Here is a 23,412-nt window from a genome sequence, read left to right on the forward strand (position 1 = left end):
TGTACCTGTATGCTACTGAGTATGTATATTTTTTTCACATGGGTATGTAAACCTTAAAGAAAAACCTGACATGAATGCTAAGAGAAACATCTGCACTAACACTGGTGGTTTCCCTGCTTCCATATGTTCCATACATGACTGCGCAGAAACACAGTCAGTGCCAAACGTATGTTTTAAAAAAAACACAGCTGGGGATTTTGCAAGAAGAACTAAAAAGTAAAGTTTACCTCTTTGACAAACGTGAAGTCAGCCGCAAATAGCTTTCTTCCACAGCTCCTAAACCGAAGGTTTGCCAGTGATTTTACAGTGTTGTTCTGAACTACAGTGGGACAGGCCTCTCTGAGTGAAGTTTGAACTTCCTCTCCTCTTTGCAAAATGCATGAAAGAATTTGCATAAAGTTAAGCCCATTTACAGCCAGTCAATGGATTGGTCCAAAGGCCCCTGATTATAATGTGATGTGTCCCAATTAAATGCATCTGTTGGTGTAAAGGCACAATGATGTCATCTTTTCTAATCATGGCAGTCTTATCAGACGGCAACATGAATGGCTGGTCAAACCTACAGTGAGGTTTCATGTTAACTCCTGCGTGATGCAATACACTGCTTTCAAACTGAAAGTCAACTTCATAAACTACTGTTTATCAGTCCCTCTTGAATACCTAAGGCCTGAACTCTCTCTCTCTCTCTCTCTTTACCAATCAGGACCATGAAGCCAGACCAGCATCATTTGACCTGGGTTTTCCCATATATATAACAGCTGTGGCCTCCTGGGAAATGAAGTCTCGTCTCAGCTTCCTCCCCCAGGAACTACACTGGACACCAGCACAGGGCAGGAAGACCAGGGATGGTTTTGAAGTTTTACGTAAGTCTCGCTGTACCTTTTCTCAAACTTATTTCATTGCGCAGAAATTAATTTTTAAATGACTACATGTTATAGTTTTGTACAATCCTCGCTGAGTGATTTCCCATGGCAGTAGTAGACCCAATACATGGATCAGGGCAGGTGCTAAAGCTGTGATCATTTTGCTCCGAGTTTGTTCTTAATATGAGCAAAGCTGTGCGTGTTTTTGTTGGGGTGACCTCTCTATGCACACACCAAACCAAGAATCAGATGTTCAAGGCTCTGTCATGATCAAGATAAAAAGTGTAATAGATTTTTTTTTTTTATTAATAATACTTGCTCAGTTAAAGTATGACACTGTTGCATGTTTTGGGCAGGACAGCATTACAGAGCTTTGTCTGGGAGGCAGGACTTAAACCCGCAGCTCCGGGTGGAAGGGAAAAGGGGATTGCAGGGCAGAGCAGTCTAAGCCCGCAGAGGGAGGCAAAACACAGGCCACTCTCCTCACACCATTTCCTCTCCAGTCACATGACCTGCAGGAAGCCCTTCATCAGATCGGCCCCAGTGATAACTCAACGCACGTCTTTCCGCACACCCGTCATTTAAACATTCCCCCGTCCCACACCACCCTCTGCCCCCACCCCACCCCACCCACTGCCAGCACGGAAACCAATCCTTCCAGGAAAACCACAGACAGTCCGCTACACACCATTACTTTATTAGCAACGCAGATGAAATCAAAGGCCGGTGCGACTTTTTTCTTCCAGTTTTTTCTTTTTTCTTTTTTTCTGCTTGTACAATCTCCAACCCATTTTTTAACGGTTAAATTTCAACCGGAGCAAATGGACCAGGCTCTAAGGGAGCACCAGCAGCATCGCACATGGGATTCGCACCAGCAACCCTGTGGTCAAGTATTCACTGCTTGGAATTTTTTTCTTGATCTGACCCAGGCTCAGAAGAAATCAAAAGATATATTTTGGTTCCAGTCACTCTTTGTCAGGGCCTTTACGACAATGAAATGAACCGTCTTCGTCGAAACTCGTTGAGAAACAGAGGGCCAGGTGCACAGGACTGCGGACGCAGCAGCTCTGCAGCTACCGCACTGTGGATTGCAGCGGCGTTGCGTCATGACGCCATGAGACAGGACCGGAGAGAGATGGCTGAGGGAAAACGCCGCCAGCACCGCCGATCTGGCTCGCTCGCCGCCGCCGCATTCACGCGCGAATCGTACTGCCGATTCGGGAGAGTGTAGACATCCACTGTTCCCCTCCAAAACACATGGTGTCGCCAGCCTGCGTCCTTTTTTACACCGCAGCCCACTGCTGAGCTCACACGGAGTGGAGTCAGAGGAAGACCTTTCATACGTGGCTTTCACATGCAGACCATGGGCACCCGATCGACCAGCACGGGTCATTAGACAACAATGAAACGCGGATCCCTAACCTTGTACACCATGGGCAACGCAATCACTGGTTGTGTGTTTCCCTATAGAGCTAACAGCCACAGCTGGCACTGGATTTTATCTGAGACCATGGGGCCCACACACACACCACAGCGTGATGCCTTAACCGGATGAGCCACCCAGTACCCCTGAGTATCAGACACTTAATGACCAGTGAAGCTGATTTTGTGCAACATTCATCCCAGTATTCTGAATATACCTGAACCCCAGTATTCTGAATATACCTGTACCCCAGTATTCTGAATAAACTTGCACTCCAGTATTGTGAATATACCAGAACCCCAGTATTCTGAAAATACCTGTACCCCAGTATTCTGAATAAACTTGTACCCCAGTAATCAATGCGAACAGCACTGACAAAGGAGCAGAGTTTCAGGGCAGTGCAGCAGCGTCTGTGAAATAAAATGAGCGGGAGGAGGACCGCGGGCGGGTTTGCGGTCCGTGCTCAGACCGCTCGGCCCTGGCTGGTCCGAGGAGCCGTGTCCCGGTCTGACCCTCGTTTGACCCCGCCCCGCCCCGCCCCGCCCCCCTACACACACACACCACGCACGCACACACACCAATAATCGACCAATAATCTTCCCTGAAAAGCACTCGTTTCGTTCCTGCGGCTCATAAGGCCTCAGGTGAGCGTCTGCAAACCTCTCTTTTTTTATCTTTCACTCGTTCCCAGCCAGGGCAGACGGGAGCCCCATGGGAACCTGCCAATGAGGGTGACCCCCTGTCACCCACCCATACAGCTCTCCCTCACGCAGTTAAGCACGGGGGGGGTGGTGATCGCTTAATTAGAGAGGGGGAGGAGGGAAACATCCTTTATTTTGCATAAGTCGAAACCGCAGCCCTGACAACAAGTGTATAATCAAAAGCTATAGGAATTCCAATACAGTTTGTGCCTTTACCCATTTACTTTTTCACCCAAGAGCCATTCTAAGATGGGCAGGAACACACCTTTGGGCTCCTTATTGAAATGGAATATGCTGCAATATATTGTAATATTATTTGGACTTGTGTAAAATATACACCGAAAATATATTTCACAGCAATGTATGTTAAACATCCATTTAAATATTCGAGGGCAGCAATAAAATTTTGCCTGTATGCTGTAGTATTTTATTGGTATATTATTTCATTATGTGGTAGTATACTACATCTGCATATGGGTGGGAAGCACCATGAAAACTTTCCCTTTCCGAAATAGCAATATTGATTTACTGGACGAAATGGTGACCATAGCACAGGTCCACTAAAACACTTTGCCAGATCTTTATCACACCTTCACCTGACCTAGCTGTCAACTGATTTCGCCCGCACTGGCGCCACCTGCAAGACACTGTTCCTTTCTTTATACTGTGGTTGCTCACGAATGCCGTTTTGCAACGCGTAGCCCTTTTTAGTAATATGGGCGCAATCTTCAACGTGACTGTCAGGAAAACAAGTCAATTCGGGATAAATGTGACTCGTGACTCCGTGCCGGCTACAAAGCAGACGGCGGCGGGGCAAGAACGCTTGTCTCTGAGCGAGACCGAACGGGTTAGGTGAAACCGTCTGGGGGCAGTCGCCAGAGTCCACTGCGCATCGTTTACATACAAAATACCAAAAACTAGGTCAGCCCATTCCACCCAGCACTCAATGTTCCGTCCCGCCGGGAAGAACAAGCGTAAAACAGACGCAGACACGTATGTCAGCGAACACACAAGGACGGCATCTGCACACGCCAAATAATATGATGTATGTCTGGATAACAGCTCGCGCGAGACGGGTCGAAGGTATGAACGTGACGGGGTTTACCTTTGGGGAAATCCCGTCTTTTAGACGTGGCCGAAATTAGAAGTCTTTCGTCTCGGGTTCAACTTTCCCTTTATCCGCTTCAGTTGGGGTCGGAGGGGAAATCGTTTGCTGTCTTTAGAAGCAGTCGTAATATTTCTTATGCAGGGAAAACACGTAGACACGGGTACTTCAAGTGCAGAGTTCAGCATTTGACTGCCACACCATCGTCGATATACCCAGACAGAAGACGGAAAATCGAGAAGCAGAAGACGCACGCAAAAGACATCCGTTTCACGATTTATTCTGTATAAAAATAAAGCCCAAATAATTGGTGTCAGTTTCCAGCGAATAAGGATTATCCTTTGTACGCCTTGTGAAACCCGTTAGGAATGTAAACTTGATATTCTACACACATGAAAAACTCGAAATTCGACGGCGATAAAAACGTCAAAAGACAAAAAAAAATGCATATCATGACTGCTAAATTTTCTACGTCTGAGATTTCTTCTAGTCTTCAAGGTGCATCGCTTACTGGCGACGCCGGTCAAGTGGCTTTTCAATGGGTGGTCGTCCTTCGGGAGGTTGGAGGGGGCGCGCTGAGAGACAGAGAGGGAGGTGGCGAGGGAGGGGGTCCACGTCTTTGCTTCGTTTCCAGCTAGTCTCGGTTCAGTCTCCGCTATCGGTCCAGAGTCACAGCTCTCTCTCTCGCTCACTCACGCTCTCTCTCTCGCCTTAAGCCGACAGGAGGGGACGTGAGTGGTGCGGTGGTCTCCCCACGGCCGTCTAAACGCAGGCAGGACCCGGACCCGAGCCAGCCCGTGTTTCCCTTGCCTCGCGCCCAGCCCGGGGTTTGCCAGCTCAGCGCATGCTTGCAGCTCCGCCCATCCACACCATGGGCAGTTCTGGGAGCCCTGCCAAAGGTCTGTCTCCACAGTACTTTCCGACTTGAGGCACACACTGCACGCAAAATAACGCACTTGCACGCTCCCTCTCTCTCTCTCTCTCTCTCTCGCATGCACGCACATACACAAACAAACTTCCCTGGTCTTTGCGATCCTCCATCGCTATTTTTGTCTTTTTCTCTTTTAGTGTACATATTACTGTTTTTAACAGTCTGTTTTCCCCCCCTCGTTCCAAACCACAACCTTAAACAGGAAATTGTTGCGCTTCTTTTGTTTTTTTCTTTCGCCTTTCTGGGGCGAAAATCCATTCCTACATTTCATACTTTATGCTCTGGCTGCAGTGGCCGACGGAAGTGTCGCCCAGACATACGCCGGAGTGAGGGGCTGCCACAGTAATCGCTCGTCATTACGAGGGGGCGCGGCCATTTAACGGTGCCTGCTCAGTGCAGATTTAATTAGTTCTGCGCATCAATTTGTCCTTTTGTCTCAGTACATTTCTGAGTTTGCTTTGGATGTCTCTCAGTTGTGTCTTTTGGCAGCATTGCCCTTTCAAGATGCGCAATTTCAGATAATCATTTTGACCAAGTCCTTATCAGTAATTTCAAATAAAGTATACAAGCCAAACATTTAAAAAAAAGTTTTCTTTGCATGAACATTATCATTTTATGCATAAAATAGTAGACAAAAAATACATGTTCAAGCTGATTATAAAATGTCCAACAGGAAGATACATTAGACTGCTCAATTATGTAGGTACGGGCTAATATATAGGAAAGTATCATGATTATTACTTGTTCAATTAAAATGCTAATTATCGCTATTAATGCTATTATTCTTCATTTTTTATACTGACATTTATTGCATATTGCATTTACTATCCAAAAAAGAGAAATTGTTGCAAAATATTGCATTAATCATCAAACTGCACTTTCCATAATTTGTGCCAGGTACTGTACATTTGGGAGATAGGCATGTAATCCAGCAAGCTATGGACACTCCACACACATTTCAGACAGTTTTGCACGTGAGGGTTTCTCTTTAGAAGAAATTAGTACAATTACCAATAACTCTCCACCTCTGTGTTATGGCACATTTAGTTCAGTGGCATACAAAATAAATGCATGACTTAAATGCCTATGTATGGTTTGCATCTAGCCGTCAGACAGCGTTACTCAATATCAAAGCACATTCACATGGCCAGACGACGGTGAGGTTAGTTTAATGTACAGGACCCAACAGAATGCAGAGTACATAAAAACCAAAACAAAAGAGGGCGTTAGCAAGAAAAAGATGCAGAAACAAAAGAAAGGATGTCAAACTGTAAGGAGCTCACATTCGTCCTTACATGCCTGACCTCAGGTGCACACAACTCTTTGCCAAATGTCAAAGACTCTAAAATACTATCAGCTGAGAGGCATAGGTTGTAGTACTAAAAGTAACCACTAGATGGCCACCAAACCCACAACAGTTCCATTTGCCTGTGATGACAGAGGCCGTTGCACCTCCCAAGGCCTTGAGGGACATGGAGTCCTTGAACAAATCCAGTACGTTAAATGTCTAATTACATTAAGGGCTTTTTGTGGGAGTTAGCAATTTGAGTTTTTTTTTATTTCTTGAATGTGCACAATTTGAAAAACAATTGAATACAATGGCTGAAACAAATCTATCTGGATGTAGACATTGTGACAGATTTTGTAAAATAAATAAATAAAGATGCTTGGATATGCAACTAAATGAATCATATAAAAACCACTTGGTAGTGTTAATTTTACTAATGTTATGACATGCGCCTATTTTAGACCACATTTAGAGTACAAGGTAAGATGTCTGGTGTTAATTCAACTTTAACTGAGTAAATGTGGCCCTGCTCTGGACCAAATGTACTCCATAAGAGTTGATTTAACACTGGACATTTTACTGTGTAGTGTTTGGAGTTCTAACCATTACACTCTAAGTATCCCAAAATTAAAAGTATGAGACTAGCTCCAGGTGTCAAACAGTATCAAGAAGGATTTAACAGGCTTAATCTCTTCAGACTCAAAAGACCTTTTTTCATCTTTAAAAAGAGGTTATTTTTTATTTTATATACTTACTTACTTACTTAGGCTATGTACTCATTTTATTTCACAGAAAAAAAAACAGCCAGAGTGGTTAAGCGGTCTGTCTGTACATAGAATTTTATTTATTCATTTATTTATTTTGTTTCACAGACAGAATTCTGTCATAAGCATCATGCATTCATTTTCTGTATTGCATCATTTCGATTACATTTGCTTCATGCTTGGAATTACAAAATGTGTGTTCTCTAAGCACTCAAACTTATCTAGGTTTATTGAGAATGCTAATGTGACAATATCCACTCCGGCCAACTCAATTCAGTATGGTCAGATTATGCTAAATCAAATTCTGCATTCCTGTGTATAATCTATTTGAATTTACTCTACTCAAAATAAGGATTTGAAATGTATTAGCCTATATAATAAGTCAAGTCTGGTCAGGTCAGGCTACCTGAATCCAACAAAGTTCTTTCTCCCTATAACCTATCAAGCCTATCCGGTCCCAGTCTTCCTGATTCCACAAAAACAGCTGTCTCCAGGATTTCATATTGTGTCTAGCTGCCCACAGTTTTTGGCGGTAGAGTGTACCCACTGTATATTGGAGTACCATGTTAGGAAGATTATTCCATGTTTGTCTCGAGCCCACTTGTTTGTTTTGTATATTTGAGCGTAGTAGGATGGCTGGGAGTTTCACTAGCTAATTTAAGCTTCATTAATGATTTGTCTTAAAAAATGTCTAATATTAAAGAAAACGGGCGCAACTATATATTTTTGTGCACCGCAAGCCGGATAAAATCTTTATGTTGCATAAGGAAACTCCACTCTTTCGCAACAAAATAATAAGTAAATAAATAAATATTACGTAACGTAAGTCACCTTTACCTGACAAGTGCAATGGCTCGACCCCCCTCAACATACCTTTGAGCCAGTAACCTTCCACGGGCGTAGCCAATACTAACACCTCCGAGTAGCAACATCCTACTTTGCGAAAAAGCAGCAACAGTACAGCATTTTTAAATGTCCATGAACGCCTACGGCGACAAAACTGTAGTCTAACGCTACTAGATTCAATCCTAGATTCAATTTATTGTGAACAAAATTGGGCGTATCTGATTTTGTTTTTCCCTGACTACTAGAAATTCAACAGCTAGCTAGTTAGCTATACAATACTTTTGACTTGGGGTGCTTGATTAGCTATTTTAAATACATTAGTCAACCAATCATATAAAATTTCAGCGAATTGGCTTTAAAAACAATAATATAGCCTATAGGTAACCTTTTAGGTGAACTCCTTTACTGGATAGGATACACATTCCATTCGTAGGGAGTAAAGTCCCTTGATGTGGAACGTTTCCGGTTTTGCTTGCCGCCGCTCCCATTTTGTGGCAGTTTATTTCGCAATTCGTTGCAGTCCAGTCAGACAACGCTGGAGGGACGATAAGCAAACTCGGTCTACCTCCTACTGCTCCAGCACACCCAAAATGGTGTACGACGCCTGCCTGCCTCCCCCGGTTCCGCTCCGTTCAGACCCCAGCGATAGCACAAACTGGCGCTGTTTACTCCTTCCAGATCGTCTGACAGCTGCATCAGTTCCGTTCTCTCCGTAGTGGAGAGCAGCGCGCACGCATTTACACTGAAACTACGCGATCCACACAATCCCCCACTGTTTAGAAAAAATATTAATCTATTCCTAAATTATAACTACATTTCCACCTTAACCTAGTCGCACTGACGTAGCTAATATCACATCTGGATCTTCATTACACCGACTGTATAAATTACAATAGTGAGCAGTAGGATCTGTCAGAATCGTTTGTTTAAATCAGCCTCCCCTAGTCTTACGCCTAATTCATTCCCATGTTTGTAGGCTTAAATAGCCCTTTGTTTACATGCAATTCCTCACTCTGCGGAAGGAGTCTTTACTGTTGCTCCACGATTCCAACCAGCTGTTTCCCGCCCTGAAAAGACATCCGATCAGCTGCAAGTACACACATACACGTACATGCAGAGGGTGGAGAAAGCGCTGCACACACACACACACCGAGGGAACCCCATCAGCTGGAAGAGGAGTATTATTACAACTCGGAACTGTTCCATTGCGTTGGATATGTGTGACCTGCCGATTTAATGCGAATATCCACTTTGGGAAAAAATAGGAATATTGCGAGGAGGAAAGGGGGGCTGCAGGGTAACAATAAAGTGGTTAAAAAGGACTGGATTGCCCAAACTGGAGAGAAAAGCATGGAGTATTTCATGATGCCAGCTCAAAAGGTTCCCTTACAGCATTTCAGGAAGACGGAGAAAGATGTGATCGGGGGTCTGTGTAGGTGGGTATTTGCTGATTTAATCGTAGTGTGTTACAGAACATATTTCTGCTAATTAGCTAACTAGCTTCCTACCCGTTCCGTTTTTTGACGGCTAGCCCCTACCTGCAAAGCTACGGCTGTGTGGCAGCATGCTTGATTTGACTTTGTGTTTTTGTGTGCTGGAGTGATGCCCCGGGAGCGGGACGGATCATGAGCATCAGCGATCTGTTTAATTCTACTCATTTGGTTCAGTAAATTGCCAACGTAAATTTTAGGCACGTCGCAGTTTTGTTTTTAATGTTAATTTCTGCGAGAATTAGGTACATTTCGTTTCCAACAAACATAGCTTAACCACGTGGTTTGATAAGCACCACGCTGCCGCCGCGGGGCGACTCTGCAAGACTCCAGCTTAAAGATATGGTTTATATCATATGTTTTTGCATATTTTTTGCGTCGAGCTTTAAAGATATTTGAGGTACTGGATTAATTGAGCTATTAAGTGCGCACAGTACGGCGTTTCCATCGGAGCCCTGTGCAGAAACTGTTTTTTCGAAGGGTTACCGTAAAGCGGTGCTAGCTTGCTAGCAGGCTGGAGCAATTGTGAGTAGTGCGGCCATGCTTGTGGCGTGTGCTGAAATGCTCGGGGAACTGGGGTCTTGCCCCTTGCAGAGTCAATGTGATATTACTGCTTTCTTACTCTAATTAAATGTGCGATAAATACTGTCCCCCCTTACGTCCCTAAATCCTGTCAAGCGATGGTCAGCTATGTTCACGAGTAGTCTGCACCGCGTTTAGTACTACGTCTGTTACCCGTGCTGCTCTGCCATGCTGCCTCGCAGTCAGGCAAGGAAGCAGATTCGCATTGTTCTCGATAGCAGAGGAGGTGGCGGGGCGCTAGCATTGCTTTTTATTTTACATTCCGCAGGTGTCGTGTGCACCGCCACACGATGAGTGATTTTTTAAAAGTAGTACCCGAGAATCAGCTTTCGGCACGGAGTTGGAAATGGAGGATTATTAAATGGGAGTCTTTTTAATAAAAGGGGGTGTGTGTTTGTTCGTGACCAGGCCCGTCTGCCCTGTGTCCTCGAGGAGGAGGCGGAGGGATAAGCGAGTAAGTGTGCGCCATCTGGGGAATGTAGTCTTGGCGTTTGAAGAATATGCGAAATGAATCATGGGACTTGAAGGACTATGAGCCGGGGAAAATCTGCGAATAAGTAGTCGGCTGTTGAAGTGAGGTTTGTTTTTGTTTTTTTGCTATGAAACGTGAGGTCGCTGAAGTTAGTGTAGTGGGGTTGATGCAGAAATAATAATAATAATTTGGTTTAGACAAAGTAAACAAATATTTTGTCTGAGAAATAAATGATCACAAAACATCTGTGTGATGTGTCTAATCTTAAGATTACACTCTGTTAATACCGTGCATCTTTGGGGTGCTGGATGCCTTTTTGAGAGGTTACAGGCTTGAGAGGCTAATCCTGGACGATAGATGGCGAATAGCCGTGTGCTCATACTGAGCTTATTCTTTGGTCTCCTTTGTTCTTACTTTACTCCCTCGATTGCCATCATTAGAGGTAATTTCCTGTGCGGCTGGTGAGGGACCAGCCGAAAAACGAGCTGGCTGGGGGTGATCCTGGCGTGGTCTGGCCGGTATGGTGGCGGGGGCGGGGAGGGGTGTGTCGGGGGGGTGTTGTGCGGGAAGCATTAAGCCCCCGCGCATCTGGGTCTGGACAGCTGTGCTGTGCGTTTGTCTGGGCACAGGCTGAAATGGAGCGGATGGGGGCTGAGCAAGTGGCCAAAACCGGGCTGCTGTTGTTTGGGCCACTGTGTAGTACAGTGGTCAGGGAACCGGGCTTGTGACCTAAAGTTTGTAGGATCGTCTTTAGCAGGGGCTGTCCCTTGTGAAAGATACTTAACCTGACTTTACCTGTCAAGTTACTTATCTGTTTTTATGCCTCCGCGACGGCACAGCCGTGGCCGGAGGCATTATGTTTTCGGGTTGTCAGTCCGTCCGTCCGTCCTGATTCTCGTGAACGCGATATCTCAGGAACGCCTTGAGGGAATTTCTTCAAATTTGGCACAAACATCCACTTGGACTCAAGGATGAACTGATTAGATTTTGGTGGTCAAAGGTCAAGGTCACTGTGACCTCACAAAACACGTTTTCGGCCATAACTCAAGAATTAATACGCTAATTATGACGAAGTTTCACACACATGTCTAATAGGATAAAATGATGAAGTGATGACATTTTATATCCAAACGGTCGAACAGAGCACTGGCTACTGGTTGGCGGAGGCATACAACCACGAGGCGGTATTTCTAGTTTTAACATAACCTGAATTGCTTCAATGCAGGCTTCCTCCAACTGTACTAAGGGATACTACTGAAAAAAATGCAAAAAAAAAAAAAAACAGTTGTGTAAGTTGGAGCATCTGCTAAATGCCAGTAATGTAATGTAATTTGTTGACAGTTTGGAAGAGGAAAAGTTCTCTCCCCTGCGTGCATTCACACAGTACATTTGCTTACTCTGTATTAAACGCCCCCAAGCAGGTTTAATGATGCAAAGTAGGTTTTTACCTGCTAAAGTTTTTGTTAGGTGTTGCTATCACATGAGGCTATTTTGTGTTTCTAATGATGGCACAACCTGTGAGGAACTTTGTATTAAGCCTATTTGGGAGCACTTTCACAGATTTTGGGGCATCTCTTTTTCTGTTAAGGGTCTGCTTCACACCTCTGGCTCATACATAGTGAAATCTCTCTTTTTTGCTACAGTAATCACAATTAAATCTTCCTCAGCAATCTGCTACAGATCTTTCAGAAGGTCAGGAGGTGAACGGGGAAGTATCCCGGACCGGTGTAATAACGTGTGCATGACTACTTTCTCCTGACCACCAAATTGACAACAAAGAGTCTCATTGTTGTTGCATTAATGCAATTTCAAAATTGGGGGGGAAATGGGGGAAAGTATGAAACAAAATAGGAAATAAAGAAAAGAAGCACAGGTGTGCTCGTTGAATTTGAGATTGAGGAGGAAAAGTATTAAAAAGACGGGTATTTGAGGATTGAGGAGGGGATATTAAAAAGAAATAAAAGAGCAGATGACTCACCCTCTGCTGGAGGTATATAAACGTTAGCTGGGCTCTCACTCTCCATTGACCATGGACAGTATCTCTGATCATATATGCGGCTTGGACACTGTCAGATCAGATCATGAGAAGGCCTTTTTTACACAAATGAGCTGTGACTGGGGGAGGAGGGTGGCAGATACAGGCATGTAATTCCATTCTCCTTCTTGCTTGGTGGCGGTAATGGCGTTCTGTCAGTGGTACCAAGCGTTTCGGCTCAATCCTGGGAAAGCAAGACCCCCCGTGGGAACCTTTGATACATTACCCTTGGGAATGCTTCAGATTTCACCATTACAGACGTACGACAAAATATTTACAGGCCGTTACTTTTTATATTATTAGGCTTACCGTGAAGCCACACTAGTTAGAGGTCGCTTAATGTCTGTCCAAGGAGCCGCTTATTTGTGAACTTGTTTTCTGTGGTGTGGATTGCACCAAGTTTCCAGCAAAGTCGACAGTACACCCGTCTCTTTATGGTGGGAGCTGTGGGGAGAGACCAGGAAGGCTTGTTTTAGAGGGAAGCCACAGTCCCTGTCATGCTTTCGTTCTTTGTTTACCGGAATTTTCCACTTGTTATTAAAGCAAGGATCGCTGTCCTGAGTTTTCAGCTGATCTCATTTTTTGGAATTCATTTTGAGGGCAGTGGCGTGCAGTGACGTCATCGGTTGGTTTTGGCGGTTTTAAATATTTCCGATTCGGCTTGGCCAGTGCTTCACTCTCTCTTCTCCCGGCCACGGTCAGTGGGTTCGGACCCGATGCCAGACTGAGACGCATCCCACCACTGAAACCCAGAGTGCTAGCGGGATGAGCTATCCAGTTCAGTGCTCAATTGGTGTGAAAGAAACTGCCTTGGTAAAACAGCAATAAAGGAATAAATGCCATCAGTGGGTCTCAATCATGTATTTTATGAGGAAACAAATTTTATAAATTACACAACATACCACTGGGGCCTGTTACATTATGTGCCCTGCAATAACACAGAAATATACCAAAACTGTTCGCTATAAATAGTAATTAAGATCTCCCTCGATAGGGATTAAGTGATAATGGGCCCCATTCACAAAACTTTTCTTAAATTATTCTTCCTTTTGTTCTTAAAAATGTTCCTAAAAAAAAACCAATATGGGATTTATGACGTACGTGCAGGCCATCGTTTTCGTGCTTATTCCAGGTGTATGAGATGATGAATGCTGCCTGATGTAAAATTTTATGTGCAGTCCTGTTCATGTGATTTGCATAAGGAAACAGCCATGAACAAATACAAATAAGAAAAAAATGCCGAAAGGTTCTGATGCACAGTTTACAAACAAATGTGTTCGTACACGTTTCGTGAATGAGGCCCAATGTGTTCACGACACAGAAGTAACAGTACACTTGCCCCCACCCCCAATAAAGGTCTATCCTAGTCGTCTTTGGTGCTTTATTTGAAAGTTCAGATATATTCCAGAAGTCTTGGCAAGCCATGAAGAACATCTAAAAAAAAAAATCATGCAACTGATTTGTGGCTGAACTGAGTCATACAGAACATTGAATGGAAATTAAGACTGCAAAGGGGTGCCTATAATTTCTTCAAGGAAACAAATGTTCTCGACAACAATGTTTGAATATGCTCCCCATGAGCTTGTAATAATTTTTTCGAAGGCCTATCCAATATGACGGTAAATAGCAAGCCTGTCTCTTCTGTCTCTCAGTCAATTGATTTGGTCATTTTAAAACAATAAAACCATTAATCCTACTGAAATAATACTATGCAGTATAATCCAGCCTCTGTTTTTTCACTGTTGTATTATGACTGAAATTTATTAACACAATGTGGTTTTCAGAACGAGTGAGGGGAAGATGCCGCTTTGTATATTTCTCGTTTGCTAAAAGTGTGCTCTGATTCCGAGGTTTTCGGCGAAGCTTCTCCAGCGGCGCACGCCTCCTGATGAAAGCAACAAGCGATTCAAGTTCACATCCTGTCAGTCGCTCTAATAAAGACGCTGAAGAAAAGACAGGATAAAGAACAGAGAATTCATCGATCTCCCTGGCAACAAGGCTGAACATACTCACTGGCGACTTTGTGGGGGGGCGTAGTGTAGAGTTCTGACAGAAGGACAGGGGGAACATGGCTAGAGATGAGTTAACCCTTTGAAGAGTTGGTTTTGTGGAAAAGTCAGAGTTCCTTGTCGGTGTTCTGGAACTCCATTGCTTTCCATTACGAGCACTGACTGTCACATCAGCATTAGAGTGTTCTGAATAGAACATTCCAATCCCCTGTTTGTGACATCACGCCTTGAAGGGTTAAAGGTGAATTCCGCACGGATGTCAGGAAAGTGTTTTCTGTGCGGAGTTGTTGGTCTGTCGATCAGCTTGCCGGGTCATGCAGTTGAGGCAGGGGCCCTCGGGGTGTTCTTGCTCAGGCTTGATTTAGTGCAAGGTAGTCTCCAGATTACAGGTAAATTACCAGCCTGGATGGGCTGAATGGTCTCTTCCTGACTCCTTCCTGTGTATTCGTATGTATTCCGTTGTCCTGATGTAATTTGACTGTGCTGCAGGGGCTAGCTGTTAGGATTTTAAAACTAAAGTTTGTGGCCGTGCCAAACTTTTCAAAAGTTCAGTCGCAGCAGGAAGACTCCGAAAAATAAGGGGGGGGGGGGGTGGCTGCTCTGTCAAAGGATGTTTAGAACCAGGGTATATTTGGCATACAAGGGCCAATCCCTTTCAGCATTTTGTGCCAACTTCTGCTTGTGCAAGTTAAGTTAGCTCAATCATATCTTGAGCTGACATTTGTATGAGCACCAGCTACAGCCGCAGACTGCAAGTGTATCCTAAAGATTTTACTCTGCTCAAGTACAGGGGTAAACCAGCGTAGGTTATAGATCTGTCAGAAAATTTTTTAAAAAAAGGCAATTGGCTGGAGCAAAAAGCAGCACGCAGACCGGCCCAGCAGGACTGGCGTTGTGCACTTGGGCCATAGAGGTCTCATTCAGAGGGACGTCCATATCTTGTCGCCCACTGGCGCCCCCTTCTGGCTCACAGAGCACCCGCAGTCTGTTTGCAGAAGCTGCACATGAGCTGCCCTCCTGTATTTGTGTGCGTTCAATTGGTGGCCTGCCGACAAATAAATAAATAAAAATCAGCAACTTAAAGAGTTGCAGTGCCTACTGCCTACACTCTCTTGAATTAAGAGAAGGATGTTTAAGAGAAGGTAATTTTTTTTCTTCAAAAATTAGATTGTAAATGGACTGCATTTATATAGCGCTTTTATCCAAAGTGCTTTACAAGTGATGCCTCTCATTCGCCAGAGCAGTTGAGGGTTAGGTGTCTTGCTCAAGGACACTTCGACACGCCCAGCGCGGGGTTTGTACCGGCAACCCTCCGACTGCCAGACAATCGGTCTTACCTCCTGAGCTATGTCGCCCCAGATTGTATGATCTCACCTCTTCAGTGGGGTAAAAAAAAGGGCATTTTTTTCCCCATTCGGCTGCTGTCGGTGTTGCTGTTCGTTTAGGCTATGCAAGCCTTTCACTTTGTTGCTCCCATTAATAACAGCAGCATGCGTGTAATTAAGCTTCACTTCAGAGGACGAGAGTAATTTCACACCAGAGGCTGTGCTCATTAGGCTCGATATGGGCCTAAACCTGATAATAAAAGTGTTCGATATGCTGGACATATCAAACCTGACCTGGAGATTTGTGCAGCTCGTGAACATGTCGTGGGGGAAGGTGGGGGTTTGATTACTTGGATATTTCATGACGGTAGTCATGTGATTCTATGCATCATATCAACATGTGACACTAAGCCATTGAAAAAGGACATGCCTGATTTGATAGGATGCATTTCCATGAGTGTGACCATGTTTACCCCCTCCGACCCCCCCCCCCCAGCCTGGCCAACATCCCCCTGACGCCAGAGACGGCACGCGACCAGGAGCGGCGAATCCGCCGCGAGATCGCCAACAGCAACGAGCGGCGGCGCATGCAGAGCATCAACGCCGGCTTCCAGTCCCTCAAAACACTCATCCCCCACAGCGACGGGGAGAAGCTCAGCAAGGTCAGGCACTCATCCCAGACTCATCCCTCCAACTCATACTCTACTCATCCCTCTCACCTCACCCAAAGTCATACTCTAATCATCCCTCTCACCCCCCCCAAAGTCATACTCTACTCATCCCTCTCACTCACCCAAAGTCATACTCTACTCATCCCTCTCACCCCCCCCAAAGTCATACTCTACTCATCCCTCTCACTCACCCAAAGTCGTACTCTACTCATCCCTCTCACTCACCCAAAGTCATACTCTAATCATCCCTCTCACCCCCCCCAAAGTCATACTCTACTCATCCCTCTCACTCACCCAAAGTCATACTCTACTCATCCCTCTCACCCCCCCCAAAGTCATACTCTACTCATCCCTCTCACTCACCCAAAGTCATACTCTACCCATCCCTCTCACTCACCCAAAGTCATACTCTAATCATCCCTCTCACCCCCCCCAAAGTCATACTCTACTCATCCCTCTCACTCACCCAAAGTCATACTCTACCCATCCCTCTCACTCACCCAAAGTCATACTCTACTCATCCCTCTCACTCACCCAAAGTCGTACTGTAATCATCCTTCTCACTCACTCCCTTCTCAAAGTCATACTCTACTCATCCCTCTCACTCACCCCCCCCCCCCAAAGTCATACTCTCATTCTGTCTCATCCTGGACTCACCCCCTCCCAGTTCATTCTGTACTCATCCCTCTCACTCACCCCCCCAATACATACTCTACTCATCCCTTTCACTCACACCCCCAATTCTTTCTGTACTCATCCCTCTTACTGCGCTCCGTCCCACGCCCAAAAACACTGCCCCCCTCCACAGGCCGCCATCCTGCAGCAGACGTCGGATTACATCTTCTCCCTGGAGCAGGAGAAGACCCGGCTAATGCAGCAGAACTCCCAGCTCAAACGCTTCATCCAGGTGAGAGCCGAGCGCATGCGGGGATCCCCTTGCTCTTTCTGATTCGCGGGTCTGAGGGTTTCACCTCCTGCTGTTACTGACTGCAGAAAGGCTTCTCCCTGTGGAGAGTATACATCCTTTAAAGCAATAGCTATCCGCATTACTTTACATTTGAGGGAAGCAAGCAGGCTTTTTGTGCATTCAGCAAAGGAATAATTTCTCTTCTCTCTGTCTCTTTTTCTCTCTCTCTCTCCCTCCATCTCCCTGTCTTCCTCGCTGTCTCTCTCTTGCTCCCTCTCTCCCTCCCCCTCCCTCCCTCTCTCTCTCCCTCTCTCTCTCACTCCCTCTCTCTCTTTCACTCTCCTTCTCCTTCTCTCCCCCTCCCTCCCTCCCTCTCCGTGCCTCAGGAGTTCAGCGGCTCCTCCCCTAAGCGGAGGCGGGTGGAGGAGAAGGACGAGGGGATCGGGTCTCCGGACATCCTGGAGGAGGAGAAGGCGGAGGACTTGCGGCGGGAGATGATTGAGCTCCGGCAGCAGCTGGAGAAGGAGCGCTCCGTGCGCATGCTGCTGGAGGAGCAGGTGAGGGCTGCAGGGTTGCCGTGGTTACGCCGGCTGCGTGCCCGGCATCGGGGAGGGAGGGTCAGGGTTGCCGTGGTTACACCAGCTTCCCGATGGTGATGCAGGAGGACCAGAGCGAGGGCACGCAGTTTAGGGAGGGTCACTGCGGTTGCATGTGTTACCCAGAGCAGCCAATGAGGGACGGAGTACCAGGTGGCAGATTTGCCCATGGTTACACTGCCCATGGTTGCCCATGGTTACAGTGGTTCCACTGCAGAGTTTTCATCACCTCGCAGATGTAACTTACTCTACATGCAAAATAAAGAGAAGTTATGAAAACACCATCACCAGGGCAGTTATACCTGAGACACTGGCTGTGTCCCAAATGACTCACTTGTTCACTCATTCACTATTCCCTATATAGTGGAAAATATGTAGCACACTGCATAGGGAGTGAGCAGCAGAACGAGCGTTTACTTTGGGACACTGTTGTCATCACCCTGCGCCGCTACTATCATTTGAATATCTGTCGCACAATAACGGAAATTGCGTTCGTTATTGATGTGGCGAGAAAGCGACGTTGTTTTTGGTCCCTGATAAAATATTTTTTTAATGTAATCTGTACATATATATATGAAATTCTCGATTAAATATTCATTAATATTGGCATCGACCAAATGTATAGCAATACTGTTCAAAAATCTTTTATCAGGGACCGAAAATGACATTTTGCTTGAGTTGCACTGCTACCGAGATTAGCTAGCTTCTTAGCTAGCAAGCAGCTCTCCGGAGAAAAACCGTTAACGTTACACTTGGCCCTCTAACGAAAATTGGTGACTTTTTTGTATCGAATATGCAAATATAATTCATGATTTGACATAACTATGGACAACTTGCATTTATACAAGCAGCTACCGCTTTGTTGAAATAAACCATAAAGCCCTACCGCAGTGTATTGTGGGATGTTGGGCTTCCGGATAGTGTACATAGCTTGTACCCTACATTTTGCAGGGCATTGTGGGGCGGAAGTAGTTCACTATATAGTGTGCTACAATTTTGTTTCTCAGATGGGACACACTACAAAATAGCTGATGCCAAAAGTAGTGCACTATATATGGAATTGGGAGTGATTTGGGACGCAGCCACTGAGTACAGATATCAGCACGGAACAGTTATACCTGAGACACTGAGTACAGATATCAGCACAGAGCAGCTGTACCTGTATTGGCTAGCAGAGGGCATGGGGACTGATAGGTAAAAGAGCAGTTTGGGACCGTTGCTCTCTCCCTCCTATAGGTGCGCTCTCTGGATGCTAACCTGTACCCTGAGAAGCTGAAGGAGATCGCCCAGCAGGTTCAGGACCAGCAAGCGCAGATGCAGACACAGACGCTGCTCCGGCTGCAACAGCTTCGTGAACAGAAGGAGAAAGAGCAGAAACCACGCAGCCCACAGGTGAGTTACACACAAACTGTTCTCATATATAGTATGACAGGCATAGACACAGTCACCATGCAGTGTTGGTATTTGCTCGGATTCAGATTTAGACTGAATTGCCTGACTGATTTGAATCTCTCTCTTTCTCTCTCTGTCTGTGTCTCTCTCTCTCTGTCTTTCTCGTGGCTTCAGGCCCCAGCCACGCCCCCAGCCCCCACCCACCATGCCACAGTCATTGTCCCCGCCCCCACGTTGCCCCTCCCACCCCACCACATCACCGTGGTTACCATGAGCCCAGCCTCTGTCATCAACACAGTGTCCACATCACGGCAGAATCTGGACACCATTGTGCAGGTGAGAAATGCCCAGTATAAAACATACCTGCCAGTGCGCTGTACTGTGTGTGTGCATGTGCATGTGTATGAGTGTGTATGAGAGAGAGGGGGAAACTGAGAGTGTGTGTGTGTGTGTGCAAGTGTGAGAGAGAGAGGGGGAAAGTGAGGGTGTGAGTGTGCGTAAACAGCAGGTGGAGGTGTATTAATTGTGACCACGCTGTGCTCTCTGGCACCTCTTGTAGGCCATCCAGCACATTGAGGGCACGCAGGAGAAGAGCAGCAGTGCAGAAGAGGACCAGAGACGGGCCGTCATCGTCACCTCCACCTCCACCTCCACCCGCGCTCCACCCAACACCTCCACCTCTACTCGTGCTCCACCCAACACCTCCAGCTCTACCCGCGCTCCACCCAACACCTCCACCTCTACTCGTGCTCCACCCAACACCTCCAGCTCTACCCGTGCTCCACCCAACACCTCCACCTCTACCCGTGCTCCACCCAACACCGCCAGTTCTGACACTGCCTCAGACAGCGAGGGGCCTGACGACCACCTGCTGACCTGATCCTGCACACACACACACACACACATGCACGCACATGCACATGCACACACACTCACGCACACACATACATACACACACTCACACTTACTATCACTCATACAAATGTACACACACACATTCACACATACACATCATGCTCACGCACGTATACACACACACACACACACTCTTTCTTGGACAAACAGGGATTCAGGGGGAAGGGATTTCCCACACATGCAAACTACAACCTGATGCTCGTACAGATACCTTACTGTGATTGGCTAGCACAGACACCACAACCTGATAGGCTAGCACAGACACCACAGCATGGAAGGCTGACTCAAGCACCACACTCCACACTCAAAGACCCAAACAAATGCACCTACAGAGGTGCCCTGCAAGTTAGCAGACAAACAGAAACTGGAAGAAACACGCGCAGGCACACACAAACATACACACACAAACGCTGATGTCAATCATCTCGTGACAGCGCTCCTAATGATCTGACCACACCCCCTTTGCCAGCTCCCCTCCATCCCCCTGCCCCCCTAACCCCCCCCACCCTCACCTTCCATACCGTACAGGCCAGACGCCTGTCACCACACAGCCACTCTGACAGAACCAGAACCAGGGCTTTTACTCCTAAAACCCAGAAGCTCCCCCCACCCCCCCATGGCTCTTCCCTCCCTCCCTCTGTCTTTCTCTCCCCCACTCTTTGCTTTTTGTCCTGGGTTGGCCTCATTCTTGTCCTTGGCACTGTGAACTTGGTTTCGGTTTTTAACGGTTGGCTCCAGTTTGTACCGGTTGGCTCCGGTTGGTCACGGTTGGTTTCGGTTAGCTTCCTCTTGCCTCTCGGCGTCTGTGTGGGAGGGGCTTGTTCTTCGTACGTACAGAGCGGGTCAGAGAGGCGCTGGAGATTCGCGAGCCCCCCCCCCGACGGGGGGTTGGGGACAGACACGCCCGGGCAGCGTCCGGGTGTGAGGCGGTGTCGCGCGCTCAGAGCAGGCCGCCCGAGCGGCTGGCCTCGTTTGGCCCCGCCCCGCGGTCATGACCCTCCGCTGCCACCAGGGCGGTGTGTGGAGAATTCAGACGCACACAGACGCACAGTCAACACACAGGCGAGCTCAGGATGTTTACTGAGCATTTTTACACTGATCCTGAGCTCTGTCCTGAGCCCTCTGTTTCGTGCTGCAGCTAGAGTGACACACACGTGCTCAGTCTCACACGCACACATGCGCACGCACACACACAGTCTCACTCACATGTATGCGCGTGCACACACGCAGACGTGCAGAGATTGTCTGTAGTCATAGCACACTGAGCCGCGGGGGGTGCACACATTGGACAGTATTTCTCAACATTCCAGTATTTTTCTCCTCCTCAGTTTCATCAGGTATCCATTAAATTTCAGGCCCCATATTACACGCCACTTCTTTTTTTTTAAGGCGTCGCTCAGTAACACAGTGAAGTTAAAGCTGTAAAAACGTACTTCTGTGCATTTAAAACTTTGGTAAATGTTTGGTTTGATTGCGATGGGTAAGGAGTAATGCCCAGCCATGCCGCAGTGTTTTTTCCACACGGTCTCCCCTGGCGGCGTGTCGTCCCTGTGGGCAGGTCAGAGGTCGCCGGGGGGCGGGTCTCGGACTCGTTTGGGTAAGAGCGCAGCCGCGCTGACCCGGGGCCGGCGGGACTCGTTGGGTGTTGAGCGACGGCGGTTAATGGTTTCTTTTTTTGTTTGTTTGTTTGTTTCTGCGTGCCGCTAAGCAGTGAAAAGCCGCGCTTTTCTGCGCACGGTGTGAGACTCGCACATTACCTCAGCCAACGTGGCACTCCGCTGTCTTTTTATCTCCCCCCGCCATTTTCTTAAATCGAGACGTTTCTCTGTCAGCTACAGTTTGGAGTAACGTGGGGAGGGGGGCGGCTGAACCCAGTTGGGGGGGGGGGGGCATACAGGGAGCCCGTAAAGCACTTACTCTTCTGTTAGGAGGATTCTTTCAGGAATTACCCGTCACTATGACGACAATGATGATGAAGCTCTTAATTTGCTGTGAGTTCATACCGAACAGCTGTGTACCCCAAGCACCCGCCCCTTTTTACACTTACAGCCATCCAATCCCTGCCGGTCTCACTGGACACCTCGTGCTCTCCACTGTCACCTCCCCCACCCCCATCTCCCCCCCTTCACTACCCATCTCTTCCATCTCCTTCTTCCTTCATATCAATTTACTATATACACTCCCCCTCCCCCTCCCCCAGTATTTTTTTTTTGTCTGTCTGTCGGACTCCTTGTGGTCGTTGAGAAGCTATTATATTTTGTTAAAAAAAAAAAACTTTGGGAAAAAAGAGGCTTGTGCCTTTGTAAAGAAAGAGTAATAAAGTTTGTACTTTGTTTTTTAAGATCTTGCTTGTTTTCTTTTTTTGGTTTGTATTTGGTTCCTGTCTGAGGCGGGGAAGATAATTGCAGTTACCCCCATGTTGCAAACCATGTCACCAGTATGACAGAAAATGTCACTCCAGTGTAGTGCACACTAGTGTCCACAAGATGGCTCTAAGAACACTTTTTTACCAAAAGCCTGGGATATGTTGGCTATTCATTTTGAATTGGTGAAACTCAAGCTTTGTCTTATGGGTGATGAACAGCAAAAAAATCTCAGCAGATTAAATCAAGCATAATTGCTCAGTGAATGGGTGTAAATAAATGACAAAATGATCCACCCGCCCACAAGAAACATCTTCACTCTAGTGTTTCTTTTGCGCCTCTACATCATGAAACCTATGCACTTGTTGTACGTCGCTCTGGATAAGAGCGTCTGCTAAATGCCTATAATGTAATGTAATGTAATGTAACTGAGGAGAAAAAAATGTTTGTGTTAAATATTTGTTTGAAAACCCTCGTCGGGTCAGTAGCCTTGTTTCAGGCTATGGGGTTGAAAGAGGACAAAGGAAAGAAGTGGTGTAGAGAGTAGTTAATGGGAGGAACTAGGTAAATGAGTGGAAGAATGAAGTGATGGAAATAAAGGAAGAGGAAAAAGAGAAGGGTTGCTCATCCATGATCCATGTGCACTTATGGACCTGACCTCCCCCCCCCCCCCCTCTTTCCGCTTCAGACTCTGGTCCTGCAGGGCTGTGGCACTGGTTTTCTGTCAGCTTTGG

At 46.5% G+C, this 23,412-nt stretch overlaps 2 protein-coding genes across 3 annotated transcripts in view; one reads left to right on the plus strand and one right to left on the minus strand.

Moving 5' to 3' along the window:
• The window catches only part of LOC135249269 (zinc finger protein GLIS2-like), a 29,272-nt gene extending 23,943 nt beyond the window's left edge, over positions 1-5,329 (minus strand). Inside the window, exon 1 of the mRNA XM_064324740.1 lies at positions 4,093-5,329. The gene's annotated coding sequence lies outside the window, so the exon portion shown is untranslated. The remainder of the gene's footprint in view (positions 1-4,092) is intronic.
• Positions 5,330-8,403: 3,074 nt separating this feature from the next.
• Positions 8,404-22,656, plus strand: LOC135249268 (transcription factor AP-4-like). 2 transcript variants are annotated; one of them, XM_064324739.1, is made up of 7 exons: positions 8,410-9,357; positions 16,331-16,496; positions 17,314-17,412; positions 17,799-17,969; positions 19,245-19,400; positions 19,575-19,736; positions 19,960-22,656. In XM_064324739.1, the coding sequence occupies exons 1-7, from the start codon at positions 9,158-9,160 to the stop codon at positions 20,278-20,280; spliced, it is 1,275 nt and encodes a 424-aa protein (XP_064180809.1). In that variant the 5' UTR covers positions 8,410-9,157; the 3' UTR covers positions 20,281-22,656. The 2 variants fall into 2 exon arrangements, with proteins under 2 accessions (XP_064180808.1, XP_064180809.1); XM_064324738.1 differs by having other exon boundaries at positions 8,404-9,357; positions 19,245-19,736.
• The last annotated feature ends 756 nt before the right edge of the window (positions 22,657-23,412 follow it).

Source organism: Anguilla rostrata, chromosome 2, assembly GCF_018555375.3.
Source record: "Anguilla rostrata isolate EN2019 chromosome 2, ASM1855537v3, whole genome shotgun sequence".
NCBI classification, from domain to species: Eukaryota; Metazoa; Chordata; class Actinopteri; order Anguilliformes; family Anguillidae; genus Anguilla; species Anguilla rostrata.